At 43.9% G+C, this 17,231-nt stretch overlaps 1 protein-coding gene across 1 annotated transcript; it reads right to left on the bottom strand.

Moving 5' to 3' along the window:
* Nucleotides 1-1,075: 1,075 nt before the first annotated feature.
* LOC146207927 (complement inhibitor CirpT3-like) lies at nt 1,076-7,065 on the bottom strand. The gene is made up of 3 exons (XM_084587187.1): nt 6,909-7,065; nt 3,438-3,549; nt 1,076-2,008 (listed from the first exon to the last, which is right to left on the bottom strand). Exons 1-3 carry the CDS (start codon nt 7,015-7,017, stop codon nt 1,897-1,899), a joined length of 333 nt encoding a protein of 110 aa, XP_084443313.1. The 5' UTR covers nt 7,018-7,065; the 3' UTR covers nt 1,076-1,896.
* Nucleotides 7,066-17,231: the final 10,166 nt, after the last annotated feature.

Below are 17,231 nucleotides of genomic sequence, written 5' to 3'. Positions count from 1 at the left end.
TGAGATAGCACTCATTGGGAATTTGTCGAGAAAGGCCATGGAAGAGTTTTGTGATAAATATAAAAGTAACGTGACACAAATAGAGAGTATGGTCTGATAACAGCTTAAAGCGTGCCATTTATTAGAATGCTTCTTGATTGGTTTCACCTTCAGATGCCCTTGGATTCAGCTTCACGCTTATCCTAGTTTTCAGATAGCACTTATTGGGGGGTGGGGGGACTTTGTCAAGAAAGGCCATTGAACAGTTTTGTGATAAATATAAAAGTAACGCGACACAAATAGAGAGCATGGTCTGATTGTTAACAGCTTAAAGCATGCCATTTATTAGAACCCTTCTTGATTAGTTTCACATTCAGGTGCCCTTGGATTCAGCGTCACGCTTCTTCTGGTTTTGAGAGAGCACTTATTGGACTTTGTCGAGAAAGGCCGTTGAAGAGTTTTGTGGTAAATATAAAAGTAACGTGAAACAAATAGAGAGCATGGTCTGATTGTTAACAACTTAAAGGGTGCCATTTATTAGAAAACCTCTTGATTGGTTTCACCTTCAGATTCGCTTGAATTCAACGTCACGCTTCTCCTGGTTTTGAGATAGCACTTATTGGACTTTGTCGAGAAAGGGCGTGGAAGAGTTTTGTGATAAATATAAGAGTAACGTGACACAAATAGAGAGTATGGTCTGATAACAGCTTAAAGCGTGCCATTTATTAGAATGCTTCTTGATTGGTTTCCCCTTCAGATGCCCTTGGATTCAGCGTCACGCTTCTCCTGGTTTTGAGATAGCACTCATTCGGACTTTGTCGAGAAAGGCCATGGAAGAGTTTTGTGATAAATATGAAAGTAACGTGACACAAATAGAGATTATGGTCTGATAACAGCTTAAAGCGTGCCATTTATTAGAATGCTTCTTGACTGGTTTCACCTTCAGATGCCCTTGGATTCAGCGTCACGCTTCTCCTGGTTTTGAGATAGCACTCATTGGGACTTTGTCGAGAAAGGCCATGGAAGAGTTTTGTGATAAATATAAAAGTAACGTGACACAAATAGAGAGTATGGTCTGATAACAGCTTAAAGCGTGTCATTTATTAGAATGCTTCTTGATTGGTTTCACCTTCAGATGCCCTTGGATTCAGCTTCACGCTTATCCTAGTTTTCAGATAGCACTTATTGGGGGGTGGGGGGGACTTTGTCAAGAAAGGCCATTGAACAGTTTTGTGATAAATATAAATGTAACGCGACACAAATAGAGAGCATGGTCTGATTGTTAACAGCTTAAAGCATGCCATTTATTAGAACACTTCTTGATTAGTTTCACATTCAGGTGCCCTTGGATTCAGCGTCACGCTTCTTCTGGTTTTGAGAGAGCACTTATTCGACTTTGTCGAGAAAGGCCGTTGAATAGTTTTGTGGTAAATATAAAAGTAACGTGAAACAAATAGAGAGCATGGTCTGATTGTTAACAGCTTAAAGGGTGCCATTTATTAGAAGACTTCTTGATTGGTTTCATCTTCAGATTCGCTTGAATTCAACGTCACGCTTCTCCTGGTTTTGAGATAGCACTTATTGGACTTTTTCGAGAAAGGGCGTGGAAGAGTTTTTTGATAAATATAGAAGTAACGTGACACAAATAGAGAGCATGGTCTGATTGTTAACAGCTTAAAGCGTTACATTTATTAGAACACTTCTTGATTGGTTTCACCTTCAGATGCACTTGGATTCAGCGTCACGCTTCTTTTGGTTTTGAGATAGCACTTATTGGGTCTTTGTCGAGAAAGGTCATGGAATAGTTTTGTGATAAATATAAGCGTAACGTGACACAAATAGAGAGCATGGTCTGATTGTTAACAGCTTAAAGCGTGCCAGTTATTAAAACACTTCTTGATTGCGGAAACAATGATATCATTCCACGTGTTGTCCTTCTTCATGGCACACCATTCGGGTACAGCAGTTTGGGTACGTTCCGTTGCCTTTCACAGTTCGGCAATGGCTCACCAAAGCCACTGGCGTGCACCTAGGTGAAAAAAAAAAATTACATATCTCTTGTTATTAAAAGGAAAGAAAATTGCCAAGATCATATTGCGGTGCCAAGTTGCTATGAAAAGCTAATTTTTACATTGATATCGTATGACCACAAATTTCAAAGGGCAGGAACAGCAGTTTGGAGCGCCCTAGGCTTGCCTCACCGTCAGCAATAACAGCCGGACAACTGCGGGTCTGTAAAGCTAAGGACATTAGGGAAAAGTTAGACTGTTACCTTAGTCTTTTGTTGAGTCTCGCACTGCAGCTCTAAAAATGACAGACTTCAATACCTCCACTTAGGTGGCGGCAAAAAAGCTTGAAATCATTTAAAAGAAGCAAGTGGTTGCGCCCTAGCTCTAGTCTAGAGAATAGCAGCCACAGCCCGACGTCCTGACAACCTGTTACCGATAGTGAGCACGTGACGCAGCTGCCACATATGTGCTAGACTGCTCTGATAATTTATTTAATATTGGAAGTATAATGAGGTCTCGTTTGTTTCTTTTTTCTGTTTACGTTTACCGACAACCCTCGACAACGTTCAGGGCAACTGTGACGCAGAAGCTTGCCGTGTAATAGTGAAGTGCAGTTTATTAGTAAAGTGGGGGTGGGTGGGGGCTAGGGATACATTTGGTACCAGTCTAAGAGAGAGAAGGTACGGGTATTGTGCTACAACTAATGTTTCTATGCATCACAATAGAGCTGCACGTTTTTAAGTTTAGCCTCAATTTTGCTAAAGAACGAAGTTAAAAAGAACAAAATGTGGAAAAAAGAAAACGCGTGCCTTCATTCCCCGTAAATGTTTTCCGCCATGATTTATTTTCCGATCTGCTACAAATTCTTCCGTTATCCTGGCTCGCTGCGTGAATTTAGAGAAAATGGCAAGTAATTCAGTGTCAAGGTGCGTCGACTAGTACGGTGGATATCCCCGTCATCATTAACAGCATTGCAATTTAGCAGAGAAGACGACCGCCCGCTAATTACTGCGCTCTCAGTGAAGAAAGATTTGTTAGCTTCGAGAGGCTCGTTGGCGTCTACACGAGAAAACGTTATTGGACGTCGTGCGTTAGCTGGGTGATAAATTGGCTTCTTATCGCTATCAGTGTATGAGAGAAATAACCTAAAGCGCGATCCGGTCACACAGGAATTTTGTCAATATCAATGGAGCTTAGGCCAGACTAAGTGCTGCAGTGCTTTTTTTTTTTTTTAAAGAAATAATACCGCATCAGTAAATGTCTGCATCCCTTGTGCCCGAGCTAACTAGTAGCTGACAAAGGTGAACATAATATCACACCATCTTCCCTTTGATTTCTGTAATTTTTGAATGTTACTTGTAAGAACGTACGGAAATTTTCGTGCCTTTGCTTTCATTGCTTCGCTGCTGTCTCATTTTGAAGGGACTCCCGGCGCGCTGAAATACTCACCCTCCAACAGAAATAATGCGTCTGTTTGCGTCGCAGTACCAGCCCTCGCAAGGCTCCTCAAGCTGGATGCTTTCTCGATGACCGAGAGTTCTGTTTTTGTAGATGCACTTGCCTAGAAATACACAAGCAGTGTAAATAGAAAAGTACGAGGGCCATGTGCCGTCGACAAAGTTAAAAAATTAACTCTCTCGGTGTCTGTCTACTTCTGCGTGTCAAAGAGCTGTGTTCAAATATCCGTTGAGTGACCTGTAACGTGCCCCGTTGCGGTGGTACACTGGCTAAGATACCCGACTACTGTGCCGGATTACCCGGGTTCGAACACCACCACCAGCGGCTGCCTTTCGATGGAGGCGAAACGAAGAGCGCCCGTGTGCTGTGCGATGCCAGTGCACGTTCAAGATCCCCAGGTGGTATAAATTACTCCGTAGCCCTCTACTATGGCTCCTCTTTCTCTCTTTCCACCTTCACACCTCACCTTCCTCCCTACTCTTGCGGCGAAGTTCAGGGGTCCAGAAAAACAAGTGTGCCAGATACTGCGCCTTTCCCCCCTTGTGAACCAATAGACCTCTCCCTGTTTGCAAACAATCTGAGGTCAGGGAGGCACGTGACGACGGAGACGCGCTGAACGAAAACAGGATTGGTCAGTAAAAGCGTCCTTTTCAGCCGGGTCTCCCTGCTGCAGGGAACGGTGGTTGTTGAGCTTGATGGTATTGAGAAAAACACAGCGAGTAGTCTCCACACGTGACCAAATCCACCGCGCCACGCCACCAGCAGCAGAATGTTTTGCGCACCAGGCCAAGCCACGTGGCAGCCGCCACCTTCGCTCCTCCTCCGATACGTCGTTCGCGGCATAGGCCAGAAGTGGTCTATTATAATTAAATTCTCAGTTCCCACACGACAGTTCTGCGCATGGTTATGCAGATATAGCATACGGTGATGACGTACTTTGTTGCTAGGGGTTTCACACAGCTGAAGAAATCTATCATGCGGATTCCTTCCATTTTAAATGGAGACAACGTATTGGGCTGAGTCCGGCGAAAACTTCCATTCCAAATAAAATTAAAGAATTAATATGATGCATTTCTGCCGCTATAAATCAGGGCGGAGCTGATGAACACTCTGATGATTTAGCAACAGTAATATAAAAAAAAAGTAGCAGGTTGGACAGCGTCGGTGTAGCACAGTTGGTAAGAGCACCGCACGCTACCTTCGGATGTCGTGGGTTTGCTTCCCACTATCGGTGCATTGTTTTCCCTTGAACTTCCTATTAAATTAGCTTCAGCGCGGAATTCATTAAAGTACAAAGACAGCTCAACAATTAAAATGAAAAACCCCACACGCTTTCCTTGGCCTGGCCGACTGTTGGCGTTTTCCCTTCGCATATAAATAAATAAATAAATAAATAAATAAATAAATAAATAAATAAATAAATAAATAAATAAATAAATAAATAAATAAATAAATATTTTTTTTTCATTTACTGAAGGACCTTAGCACAGCGCGCCTACCATGTGGCTAAATAATCTCCTGTGATTAGTTTTGGGATCCGCGTCTCGCTCGAATAACCTTTCTTTATGGACAGTTATGCGCCGTTATAGCATAAGTTTCAAGCCCGTCGCGCCCTTGATCCCAACGGTACAATATAATGTAAAGCTTGCAAAGAACGGTGCCTATTCCTGAAAATTTAAATGTCACTTTTCTTAAATCCTCCGGTCATTGCCCACATCTTATTAGACAGATGGTAAGCCCATAAGCCGTGTTAATCAAATCAAGTACTTCGGCGTAACCATATCCAATGACCTCAACTGAAAACCACATATAAATAACATATGCTGTGCAGCTGAAAAGAAGCTCTCGTACTTGAGACGTAAGTTGAAATTCGCTCCTGAAAACACAAAATTAGCCGCATATATGACATTTGTCCGCCCGACATTAGAGTACGCAAGCGTCGTGTGGGACCCGTTCAAGAAGAACCACATAGAGAAAATTGAAAAAGTGCAGAGAAAAGCAGCGAGGTTCATCTTATCTCAATATCGTTCAACCGACTCAGTCACTAAAAAAGTCGAGAAACTTGACCTATCGCCCTTCTCCCAGCGTAGAAAAATAGCTTGGTTAAAATTTCTTTATCTCATTCGCCACAGTACGTTCAAATTCACAACACAACACAACACAACACACAACACAACACATTCGCCACAACACACAACAGTAAATAGAGCAGCTCATATCTCGAACAGTCAGAAGCAGCCACCAAGACCAAATCCAACCCATGTCAGCACGAATATATACATATAAGTGCTCGTTTTTTTCGAAAATAGAAGAGTGGAACTCACTGCCCTATGAAATAGTAACAGCACGTACTATAAATAAATAAATTTGAACCCAGCCTGAATTATCTTCTCTCAGTGGCTAGAAATACGTAGCTAACAATTCATTGATGGTGTGTTTATTTTCAATATGTACAGTTATTTTTATTGTGGTTATGTGTTAATTTTTAGCTGTAGAAAGATGACATCTTGATGAATTTCTCTTTTTTTTCTTGCGTTGTAGTTGTGCCATTTCTCTAATATTCATGTTGGATTACCTGCCTTAAGCATAGCAGTACTGCTATTTTGTAATTTTCTTTTGTAACCGCCCTGTAACGGATTCTGGCCAACCGTATGAATAAATAAAAAAAATAAATCTCAAGTTTACAAAGGAAGAACCAGAGAAGGCAGACATCATGAACCAAATCGGCCAGCAATTTACGCTCTAGAGCATCTTATGCGCCATGCATGTAACTGGAGCCTTTGTCGTCTGACCACTGTAATCGCTTATGAAACACTCGGTATTTGCAGACATTGCTTTCCGTAATGATAATTGCTTAAGGTTCTACAACATTTGGGGGTTCTGGAATTTTTTTTTTTTAGTTGCTGACGTGAAAGAAACAGAAACCAGCCATCGTTGGTCATGAGGACCGATAAAAAGAAATGCCAGATGCACAGTTAAGCAAGGGCGGCAGTTCGCCGCTCGCGTGGTGGCGCGCTTGATAAGGGTTCCCTCCTTCCGCTCCGCCCCCCCCCCCCCCCCCCCTACCACGTTCTGCAAAAATAGGAACCATCCGATATCAATGCCTGTGAACCGCAGCACCACGTGGTGGTGTATCACAGCTTTGCTCACCAGTCATTGTGCTAATACGTTTTACTCGTGACTGTACGCTGTACAAAATAAAAGTACGGAGACTAGAAAATATATCCTCCAATGCAAATTTTTGTTCTTGTCTAATCAGCCTAATTTACTTTATTCGAAAATTGCAACAACCTCATTTCAATTTCACAATTTCATCCAGGTCTAATACCCTATGCCACATCTTTCAAGTGTATGTGCGATAAATTGAAGACAAGTAATATTTGAGAGATCAGTCGCCTGAGTGAAGAACGTTCCTAAAGATAGTTCCTTTCTCAACATAATATATGAAAATATAGCACTTACCATTCTCTACCTCAACATGAGCTTGGCCACTGTAGGCTTCTGAAATATGCCAAAGCGTGCCCGTCACGGCTACTATGGCATAGAAAGCAAGAGAGAGCTTCGAGCACATCTTCGTATGCAGTGGATCTCTAAAGTGACTGCGACCTATCTATAGATAGCTCAGCAACGTCAAGGCGACAGTGCAATGCCAACCACAGAGGCGCCAAGAAGTGATAAACGCCGTAGTGAGGCCTACAGATGCTTTCTTATCATGCTGTACTCTCGAAAGCTGTTTAGGCGTAGGGCTCAAAAGCGGAAACTCGAGCCTCGTCAAGATGCGATACCAGAGAGACGTCTTCCCGAGGAGTTTGGTCTGATCTGCTGAGAAACCAGGAAATAAACCATTCATACAGGAGTAAATAGTAGAGAAAACATGTTCCTCTTTTTCATTAGCTCTGACCACCTAGTAAAGAGCAGAGACATTAGTCTGCCAACCAAGATCCGTATAACTCGTGCTATGGTCTTTCCAGTTGTGATGTATGGATGCGAGAGTTGGACTGTGAAAAAGGCTGACCGCCGAAGAATTGACGCGTTTGAATTGTGGTGCTGGCGAAGACTCTTGAGAGTTCCTTGGACTGCCAGAAGATCAAATCAGTCGATATTGTCGACCATAAACCCTGACTGCTCATTGGAGGGTCAAATTCTAAAGTTAAAGCTCAGCTACTTTGGTCATCTGATGAGAAGAGAGGAGTCGCTGGAGAAAGATTTGATGTTGGGAAAGGTTGAGGGTCGCCGGAGAAGGGGTAAGCAGCGAACGCGATGGTTAGATGGGATCCTCGAGGCACTGCAGATGAAGTTATGTGATGTTTGGAAGATAGTGAGAAACCGGAAAGCGTGGCGTGACATGGTCCATAGGGTCACGAAGAGTCGGACACGACTGAACGACTTAACTGAACTGACACTCTTCTAGCTGCTCAATGGGGATAAAAAAAACGGGGAGGGGGGAGGACAATAAACAAATCAGTTTTTAGGCTCTCTACTAAATCACTGCATGCGGAAGAAAACCAGGAGTTCGTTTAAAATTAGGTACGTGTAATTATTCATTTTTAACTAACAGCACAACATTAATAGACAATAATGATCAGGTCATTTGCTTCGTGAAGGCTCAAAAAGTTATCACCGAAATACACATGGTGTAGGAGTTCCGGCAGACAGATATGACAGAATCAAGCATAGCAAAGGTTCATTTTTACATGCTATATTCTGCTCGAGTGGCAACAAGAAACCTCCCCATATGCTGCCTTATCTCTGCCGCTCGAAGGAATGCAGCCTCGCCTGCAAAAGAACTCTAGGCGACCCTGAACTTAGCCGTGCCGCTTTCCAGTAGAGACTGCTGTCTAAACAGCAGAAGCATGTCTGTTCGCTCGTTTTAATCTATGACACTCTTTCTAGACAAAAACCCCGAAAGAGTTATTTCGGCTTTGGCACATTCCACCACTCAGGGTTAATACGACAAAGCGGCCTCACTGACCAAGCCAAAAGTCAAAGATAGCGTGGCTGAAGTATGGCGCTCTTACGTACGCTGAGGCGTGCATGATGCATGATGATGATGACGATAAAATGTTTTATTTACTCTCATAAATAGTGGAGCCAGCATGAAGACTCATTGCGCAGCTTAGAGGAAGTTATCAGGAGTTCCTTGAAACTTTGTAACCTTCGATGGCATCCACCCATTTTTCCTGTGAATTGTACTAGATAGTATTTGGCTGCGCAGCGACTCTAAATTAGCACATCTAATATCCTATTCCTATTCACAATAATGCTGTGTTTACAGGTGGTGCGATGGCTGTGCGAATGAGGGGAATCGGATAGGTGCATAATGACTTAGATTAATTCTGCGTCAGATATTATAGTAAAGTCGGTCACACCTCTCTAGAGCGCTCTAATTGTAGTGCTTTAAGGACATAAAGTGAAATTTACCGTCGGGTGCTATTTAATGGTACTACATGCACTCTAGCGCAGCGGAGAAGTCTTGCGAGCCTAACAGGCACAAGTAAATTGAGCCCAGCAAAGCAACTTATTAAGACCTAACTTAATAAGCTCTGCAGCGTACAACTCGAGTGCTCTAAACTAGTGTGATCAACTCGCACAGTGTCGCTCCAAGGGTTACCATGCGGGTTGGCGGCCGCTATCTTCAGAATGCCGGTGCGTTCGTGCCAGCTTCGCATCAGAGTTAGAGACGACGCGAAGCGTCACCTCCATGTCATATGCACTTGCACCACTTCTGAAGAACGCGGGAAGAGTGCACATCTCCGTTCGTTTGCCTTTTACTGCATACTTCTTTTTTACCTTCATTAAAACACTTCTCTTTGGCTGCAGCGGCTCCATTTTGATGGAGGAGAATACAAAAACTTCCACGTCCTGTGAAATCCAGTGCCGATCACAAAACACTAGGGGTTTAAAATAATCACAAGCTCAACCACACCACCTCGAATAGCCCTTTGTGCTGCTAACGAAGGTTAAAACACTTCTCCCATAATTCTCCAATTAACCTTGTCCTGTGCTAGCTGCATCCACTTCACACCTGCGAACTTTTTAACCTCATCCACCCTCCTAGTCAAGCTTTCCTTCCCTTGGATTCCAATTTGTTGCCCTAAGCGACCATCGGTTGTCCTCTGTTCGCACTACATGCCCTGCCCATGTCCCCTTCTTCCTCTTGATTGCCACTAGAATTCCATTAACGCGATTTATTTCCGTGATCCACTATGCACGTTGTCTATCTATTCCGGCAATTCCGGAGGTTTTTTGACATTCGAATATTCTAATAAAAATTTTACTGTAGATTCTCCTCCCTGTGCTGACGCATTCTACAAAATTTGGGTGCCGTACGATGATCCGTTCGCGCGCAACACGACTTTAAAATATGCCGTTTTCATGGCTTAAGTTGAGACTATTTCTGCCGGCTACACTGAGTTTCTGACGTCACAAACAGTATACCGGCGTTAATGTCCACTTCCCGCATGATTATGAAATTGTGAGGCTTATATTGAACTACCTCCGACATGTTATGCATTGCTTCATGGTTTCCATACGTTATTTTCACCATCCAATGCACGTATGAGTGTTTTTCTAATACTGAGTTTGACGTCACCATATCGTAAACTGGGACGTCGTTTCTGGCCGTGAAAGCAGTTTCGGTTTCTATTTGCTGTTTTTCGTTTTTAAAAATGCTTCTAATTGGAATTTCGAAAAACGTTTTTGTGCTGGAGTCAGGACGTGCCGAGGAATGTAATTCAATGAAAAACAGAAAATGATGGAAAAACCACCGGAGTTGACCTTTAACGTTACATCCACCATCTTGCGGTCCCTAGCCCTCTGCGTTGTCCTCAGTTTAAGTAGAACCCTTTCCGTTAGCATCCACGTTTCAGCCCCACAGGTGACTACAGGTAAGATGCAACTACTATATACGTTCCTCTGGAGCGATGAGGTAAGCTGCTAGTCATAATCTGAGACTATTGATGAAATGCACTCCATCGCAGTCTTATTCTCCTAGTCATTTCCTTTTCATGATCCGGATCTGCGGTTACTACTTATCCTAGGTAAACAGATTTATCTCCGCCTTCCAGTGCTTCTATACTAATTGCAAACAGTTTTTCGTTCCCTAGAATGTTGAAAATTATCTGTCATCTGCATACTGATTTTTAAGCCCACCTTTCTGCTTTGCCTATCTAGGTCTTCAATCGTTTCTTGCCATTCATTCCCTCAGTTACTTAGCAAGACAATGCTATGAGCAAATCACAGATTACTGAGGTATTCTCCGTCCACCCTTATCCCTAACTGCACCCATTCCAAGTCTCTGAGTACTTCCTCTAAGCAAGCTGCGAACACTACTGGGGAGATCGCGTCTTCTTGATTAACACTTTTTTACTGAAATTATGTTACTCTCTTCATGCAGAACAATGGTCGCTGTTCAGCAACTATATGTATCTTCCAGTACTTTCCCGTACGGCTCGTCTACACCCTGATTTCGCAATGCTTCATTACTGCCGACTTTTGTACTGCGTCAAATGCGTTTTCGTAAGCTATCAATGTTATAAATAGGAACTGGCTATATTCCGGTCATGTTTCTATCACCTGTTTCATGGTATGGATATGATCGTTAGTTGTGTAGCCTTTCCTAAAATCTGTTTGATCTTTCTCTTGATTAGAGTCTCAGGTTGTCCTGATTGTGTTAGCAATCACCTTAGTAAATACCTTGCACGTAACGGACAGTAAGCTGATCGGACAAGTCTTTAGCTTGCCCTGTCTTATGAATAAAGATAATGCTATCGTTCTTCCTTGATTCCGGTACTATCGATGACATGAGACATTGCGTATACAGTGTGGCCAGTTTTCCTAGCTCGATATCTCCCGCCGTCCTTCAAAAAATCTGCATCTAATTTATCTTCTCCAGCTGCTTTCCGTCTTTTTAAAGTGTTACGAAGCGGCAAGCCGAGGAAAACAGAATATAGGATAGAGAAATATTTGATGACCGTGAGATGACGTTTAATGAATATGTTAGGGGGCCTAGCGCGAGCGCGCCTGCCCGCACCACTGCCCGCTTCTTTCTTGCTCGTCCGTAACATGACCCGTGGCCACCAAGCGATCATCCCGGTCGTGGATGAGGAAGGTTACCGATGTTGATGATTCCATGGCATGATGATGGGCGTGTCTGGATGCTTGAAGAAGAAGAGGAAGAAGGAAGAATAGAACAGCTTGCCAGCACGACGATTCCCGAAGAACCTTGGCCCAGGACACACTCGGGCCACACGTTGCCACGACTCGATGGCGGAGGCCAAGGCATGCACCGCCTCGCATAGGCAGGGGAGGATGTCTTCAACTGTAGCGGTGTCTTGGGTCGTGGAGTTTTTGGTCGGCACATCTGGTCTGTGGGGTCACAAATGGTCGTTCGGGTCCCTTCTTGTGTCTTGTGGTCATGTGTGGCGTCTCGGATCAGTCTCTCCTTCTTCGTGTCTTGTGGCTGGGGCGGGGGGACAGGGCGGAGGAACAGCAAGGTTTTGCTGGGTCTGGCAGGCTGGGGAACAGCCATGCGATGCCTCCTAACCTTCAGGAGACGGTGCAAGAAGTCGCAGGGCGCCGAAGCTCTGGGCCAAGATGAGGGGTGGTGATGAATTACTCCGCACCTCCAACCAAATGTTCCGAAGCGGCAAGCCGATGAAAGCAGGTGAAGAGGACAGAGATATGTTTGATGACCGTGAGATGACGTTTAACGAATATGTAGCGGGCGTAGCGCAAGCGTGCCTGCCCGCGCCACTGCACGCTTCTTTCTTGCTCGTCCGTAACAATAGTGTCTAAAGATTACTTAACCTCGTCATTCCTCACCGGTGGAACGAATGACTGCTCTTCACTACTGCCAATCACATTTATGTCCTGACTGCTGCGGATACTTTATAAATTAGTATAGAACCCCTCGGCTACTTTGTCTATCTTGTCCATATTCGGAATGACATTGCCTGCCTTATCCTTTAGGGCATACATCTTATTTTTGCCTATCAGGAATTGCCTCCTCCCCGCTTTAAGGCTTCCATCGTTCTTTAGAGCATGCTCGACTATTCCCATGTTATACTTCCTCATATCGGATGCTTTGCACCTTCGTTAGCTCTGCCAATTCTCTCCTGTCTGTTAGGTTGGAGCCTAAAATATTTCGTCTGCTTAGATAATTTGCCGGTATCTTTTCCAATTACCGCTCAGCCTACTTCAACCGCGCCCTCAGTAATGATATCTCTGAAGGTATCGTTCATCGTTTCTACACTAAGGTCTCAGCCTTGGTGAACGCTTAATATCTATTCTGAAGTGACATCTTGAATTCTTCTGCTTTCCCGCTTACGGCTAATTCGTTAATGAACTCCTTCCTTACTAATCTGTTTCGTTCCTTCTTCAACTCTGGACTGAGTCGAAACCATGTAATCCTGCGGTCGCTGCATTGCACTTTTCGGATTACGTCTACATCCTGTATAATGCCAGGGTTAGAACACAGTATTTTAGTCTCCCCGTTAGGGCTCTTCCATGTCCACTTCTGGTTCTTCTGTTTGCCGAAGAAAGTGTTCATATTTCTTAAGTTACTGCATTCTTCAAATGTAACCAGTAACTTCCACCTGTTATTTCCTGAACAAAAACTATAGTTACCCACTGCCCGGTCCCAAGCCTGTTTTATCCCTACCTTGGCACTGAAGTCGCCCATTAGTACAGTATACTTCGTCTTTACTTTCCGCATTGCCAATTCTACACCTTCATAGAAGCGTTCGACGTCTGATCATCATGACTATCTGCAGGTGCGTAGTCCTGTACAATCCAGTTTGTGGCGCTAATTATGATACCAGCAATCTCTTATTAATGACATAAAATTCATCCATATTACCAGCTACATCATTATTGACAAGAAATCCTACTCCTAATTTTCGTCTCTGTGGTAAACCTCTATAACAGAATACATGCTTGCCCTTCAATACAGCGTGTGCCTCATTTGGCCTCCTAACCTCACTAATTCATACAATAACATATTTCGTCCTCGCTAGTTCCTCTAAAAGCACTGCTAAACTTACCTCACTAGCTAGGGTTCTAGCGTTAAACGTTTCCATTCTTGTTTCCAATGGCAGCCTATCCGGAGCCAGAGGTTCTTAACAACTTTGCTGCGTTACAAGTCTGATCGCCGCCGTGGTCAATTGATCCGCAGCCGCTGGGGACGGAGGGCCAGGGGAGGATTTGGCCACACCAGGGTGGCCAAATTCTTTTCTGGTGAAGAGAGTGCGTTTCTGCAGATGTACACCGGCATCTGTTCGCACCCCAAACCTATTTATGCAATTCCATCGACACGCGGACTTTTGTTTTTATTTAGGTGAGGAGTCGCGTGGCACCGGGATTTGAACCATGGTTCTCTCGCACGCGAGATGGATGTTGTGCCTCTACGCTACCGCTGCAATATCCGGCTTCAAATACATGGAGTTTCGAATTTGTGCTTGGAGCGCTGTTACGCAGTGAACTTTATTGAGCACTCGCTGACCAGAGCCACATAACCCGTCCGATACGCCACTCATCTAGGCAATAGTACAAAAGACGAAATGAATGTCAATGTCCCGCCAGATACTCTTGCTACGCATCTGTAACCTCGAATTTACTTTCGTTGATTTCAACAATGCTGTGCTTTTTTACAGCTGTTGCGGTGGTATCTCTCTATCACTGCAATAAGCCCCCTGCGGCCACTGAAACTGATTGGCAAATTGCAGACATGAAGTATCGTCATAACACTCTTAAAAAGTGGGTTGGGAATATAGCACACCGTCATCTCTGGGAGCTGGAGAAAGGTATACATCGCCCCCCGGTAGTAAACAATAAACGACGTCATAAACATATTTCTTTTTCGAGTGGGACGTCTCGTAGGACAAAATTTCTCGTCTCACTCAAAAAGGATTAGCGAGCTATAGCTACATCGGGATTAGAATCACCATTAAATAACTCCAGTGAGTATTTTACGTAGGAAAGCTTCCAGTTGCAGATAACATGGCTGCAACAAGCAGGTGTTCTGGAGACAATTATTTCGGCAGTGACAGAAATCTTGATTCAGAAGGTTAAGAGCAAAAGAAAAATGAAATGATAGTCGGGAAGATAATAGGAGCTAGAGACCAGTGGTCGTTCCGTACTCGAATCCTATAACACCCTCTTTGAAAAGTCCCCCAATAAGTACAACATACCTGTATTGTTTCCTGCCCCTTGTAAGCTCTATACATTCTGTCCTCATATTAACAAGGAACGACCTAAAAGCAAACTTGTGGCGTAGAGAAAGCTCACACGTTTGTCAATGACAGGGAAGGTGTGATAAACCAGGTACCGTTAACATGTACATGGTAAAGTTTACGTCAGAGAGGTGGGAAGGGGCTTAAATTAAAGCTTGAGGGAACGTGAGCGCTTACTCGGAAAAGGAACTGGGTCTAATCTGGCGCTTCATTGCAGCAACTGTAAATGCAGGCCTTGCCTACTTGAAACCGTGGTTCTTGATATAAGTCCAGACAGCATATCACACGAATTAAAGGGCGCCTTCTTCTCTACTAGATAAAAAGGACTTAGAGTGAGTAACACAGGAATGTCGCCGTACGAGAGTGCACTTGCCTGCTTGGAAGCACATGGTTAAATTTTAGATTTTGGCCGCGCATACTTGTTTCAATGACTGTATGTTTCTTTTTATATGGACTTCATCTAGACGACCATATTGTTTTAGCAATCTTCTGAGTTATCGTTTGAATTATCACACTTTTTTTACTTTTATCACCGTCATGGCACTCTAATGATACGGCGTTGAATGAATATCATTACTTCTGTCTCAGCTTTTGTATTTATGTTTGCATGTTTTGTTCAATAAAGATAAGTTGTCAGTCAGCGCTCTTTCCTATCGGTTCTTCGTTTCAACTTAGGTCAATTTCGGTTCGGTTTGGTTTGTGGGGTTTAACATTCCAAAGCAGCATAGGCTCTGAGAGGCGCCGTAGTGAAGGACTCCGGGAATTTCGACCCCTTGGGGTTCTTTAACGGGCACTGACATCGCACAGCACACGGGTGCCTTTCTTTTCGTCGCCATCGAAAAGCGGCCGCAGAGGCTGGGATTTGATCCCGCATCCTTGGCAACAGTAGTCGAGCACCATAACCACTGCGCCACTCTGGCGGGGCTAAGGTCAATTTCATTCGCTCTGCTATATTCATGTCAGAATGTAGCAAGCAGCCCAGCAGAAAGTTTTAACAGCTTTAAATCAGCGCATCTAGCTTCTTTGTTACCTTTAGTAATATTTTGCGTTTTGTAGTTGTTTATGGTAGCTACTGTGGCAACCGTCAGCATTCTTGTTTACGTACAGCGCTTTCTTTTTCGCCGCAATAATAATAATTGTCACACTTGATCACGTGGACACCTGAACCGCGCCGTAAGGGAAGGGAGGAAAGTGGGAGTTAAAGTGGAAAGAGAGAAAGAGGTGCCGTAGTGCAGGCTACGGAATTTCAAGCACCGGGGGATATTTAACGTACGCTGACATCGCACAGCACACGGACGCCTCTTCGTTTCGGCTTCATCGAAACGCAGCCGCCGCGGTCAGGTTCGAACCCGGGTACTCCGGCACAGTAGTCGGGCGTCTTACCATTGCATTACCCCAGCGAGGATTTTTTGCCGCAATGAATGCCGATTGCGTGTATGGCTGGTCGAACGGGCTAGTTGTTAATTCATATCTAAAAAACAGTTTTAAGACATGGACTGAGAAAATGAGGAAGACACGCTTGATGACGATATGAGACCACGTGTCTTAGACAAGCATCTATTGGCGGACAAACAGTGTTGCGTCGTAGTGAGACCAAAGTGACCTATCACAACTAACTAAAAATATTTTTAAAAACGTAGTTATCGGCTTTATCTCGAAATGCGGACTGCAGTGCTATAGCATTGAAAGCGCTATAAAATTAGGTTTTTTTCTTTCTACGTTTCGAGCCTCAATTCTTGTTCGAACATTTTAAATACTCAGCTCGCCTTGGATGTTGACTCCCTTCAATTTATTGACTATATTATCTTGCTTTCTGAAAAGAAATAAAAAAATTTGGCTGCTGTTTTAGTTAAATATTTGCTGGTTGATTACACTTCGCCACGTAAATCAAGCTTGCCTTTCCACATTCTTTCCGAATGCTACAATCATCTTTGAAAGCTTTTACAAGTAAAATCTGTCCAGCTGTGGTGGCTCAGGGGTTACGGCTCTCGACTACTAAAAACAAGCACTCGGGTTCGAATTCCGACCGCGGTGGCCGCTTTTCGAAGGAAGTGGAAAGCAAGGCACCCATGTGCCTTGCGATGTCAGTTCGCGTTAAAGAACCGCAGTTCGCAGAATTTTCCGGAGCCTGCAACTACGGCGTTTCCCATAGCCTGAGGTGGTTTGGGACGTTAAACCCCATAAACTAATCAAAGCAAACGACAAGCGAAATTTACGTCGAATCAATCCATTTTGAATTCGCGGTCTGCAAAGTTACCGAACACCGAAAACAGGTCACCAAGATCTGCAGCCAATGTAACATACTCGATTTGCTCCAGAGTTCTGAATGCTATAAAACGTATTAGTCAGGTTGCTTAGTTCGCGACCACTTGAAAAATTGATTTGTTTGGTAAGCAGCAAGCCGTGCTCGCTGGGCAGCAAGGGTTTCGAAAATAATTTAAGTTTATTTTCACCATGCACCAAGATGTGATCTTGAGTGCTGGCTTTCAACACCTCGTCATTTTATTCGCAGTTCTATCGACCGTTTAGAAAAAAACATTGACGCAATAGCTGC

This window comes from Amblyomma maculatum, chromosome 1 (assembly GCF_055883805.1).
Source record: "Amblyomma maculatum isolate TAMU_Amacu chromosome 1, ASM5588380v1, whole genome shotgun sequence".
Lineage (NCBI taxonomy): Eukaryota > Metazoa > Arthropoda > Arachnida > Ixodida > Ixodidae > Amblyomma > Amblyomma maculatum.
Note: the sequence above shows the minus strand (reverse complement) of the source record. Positions and strands in the feature narration are given on the sequence as shown.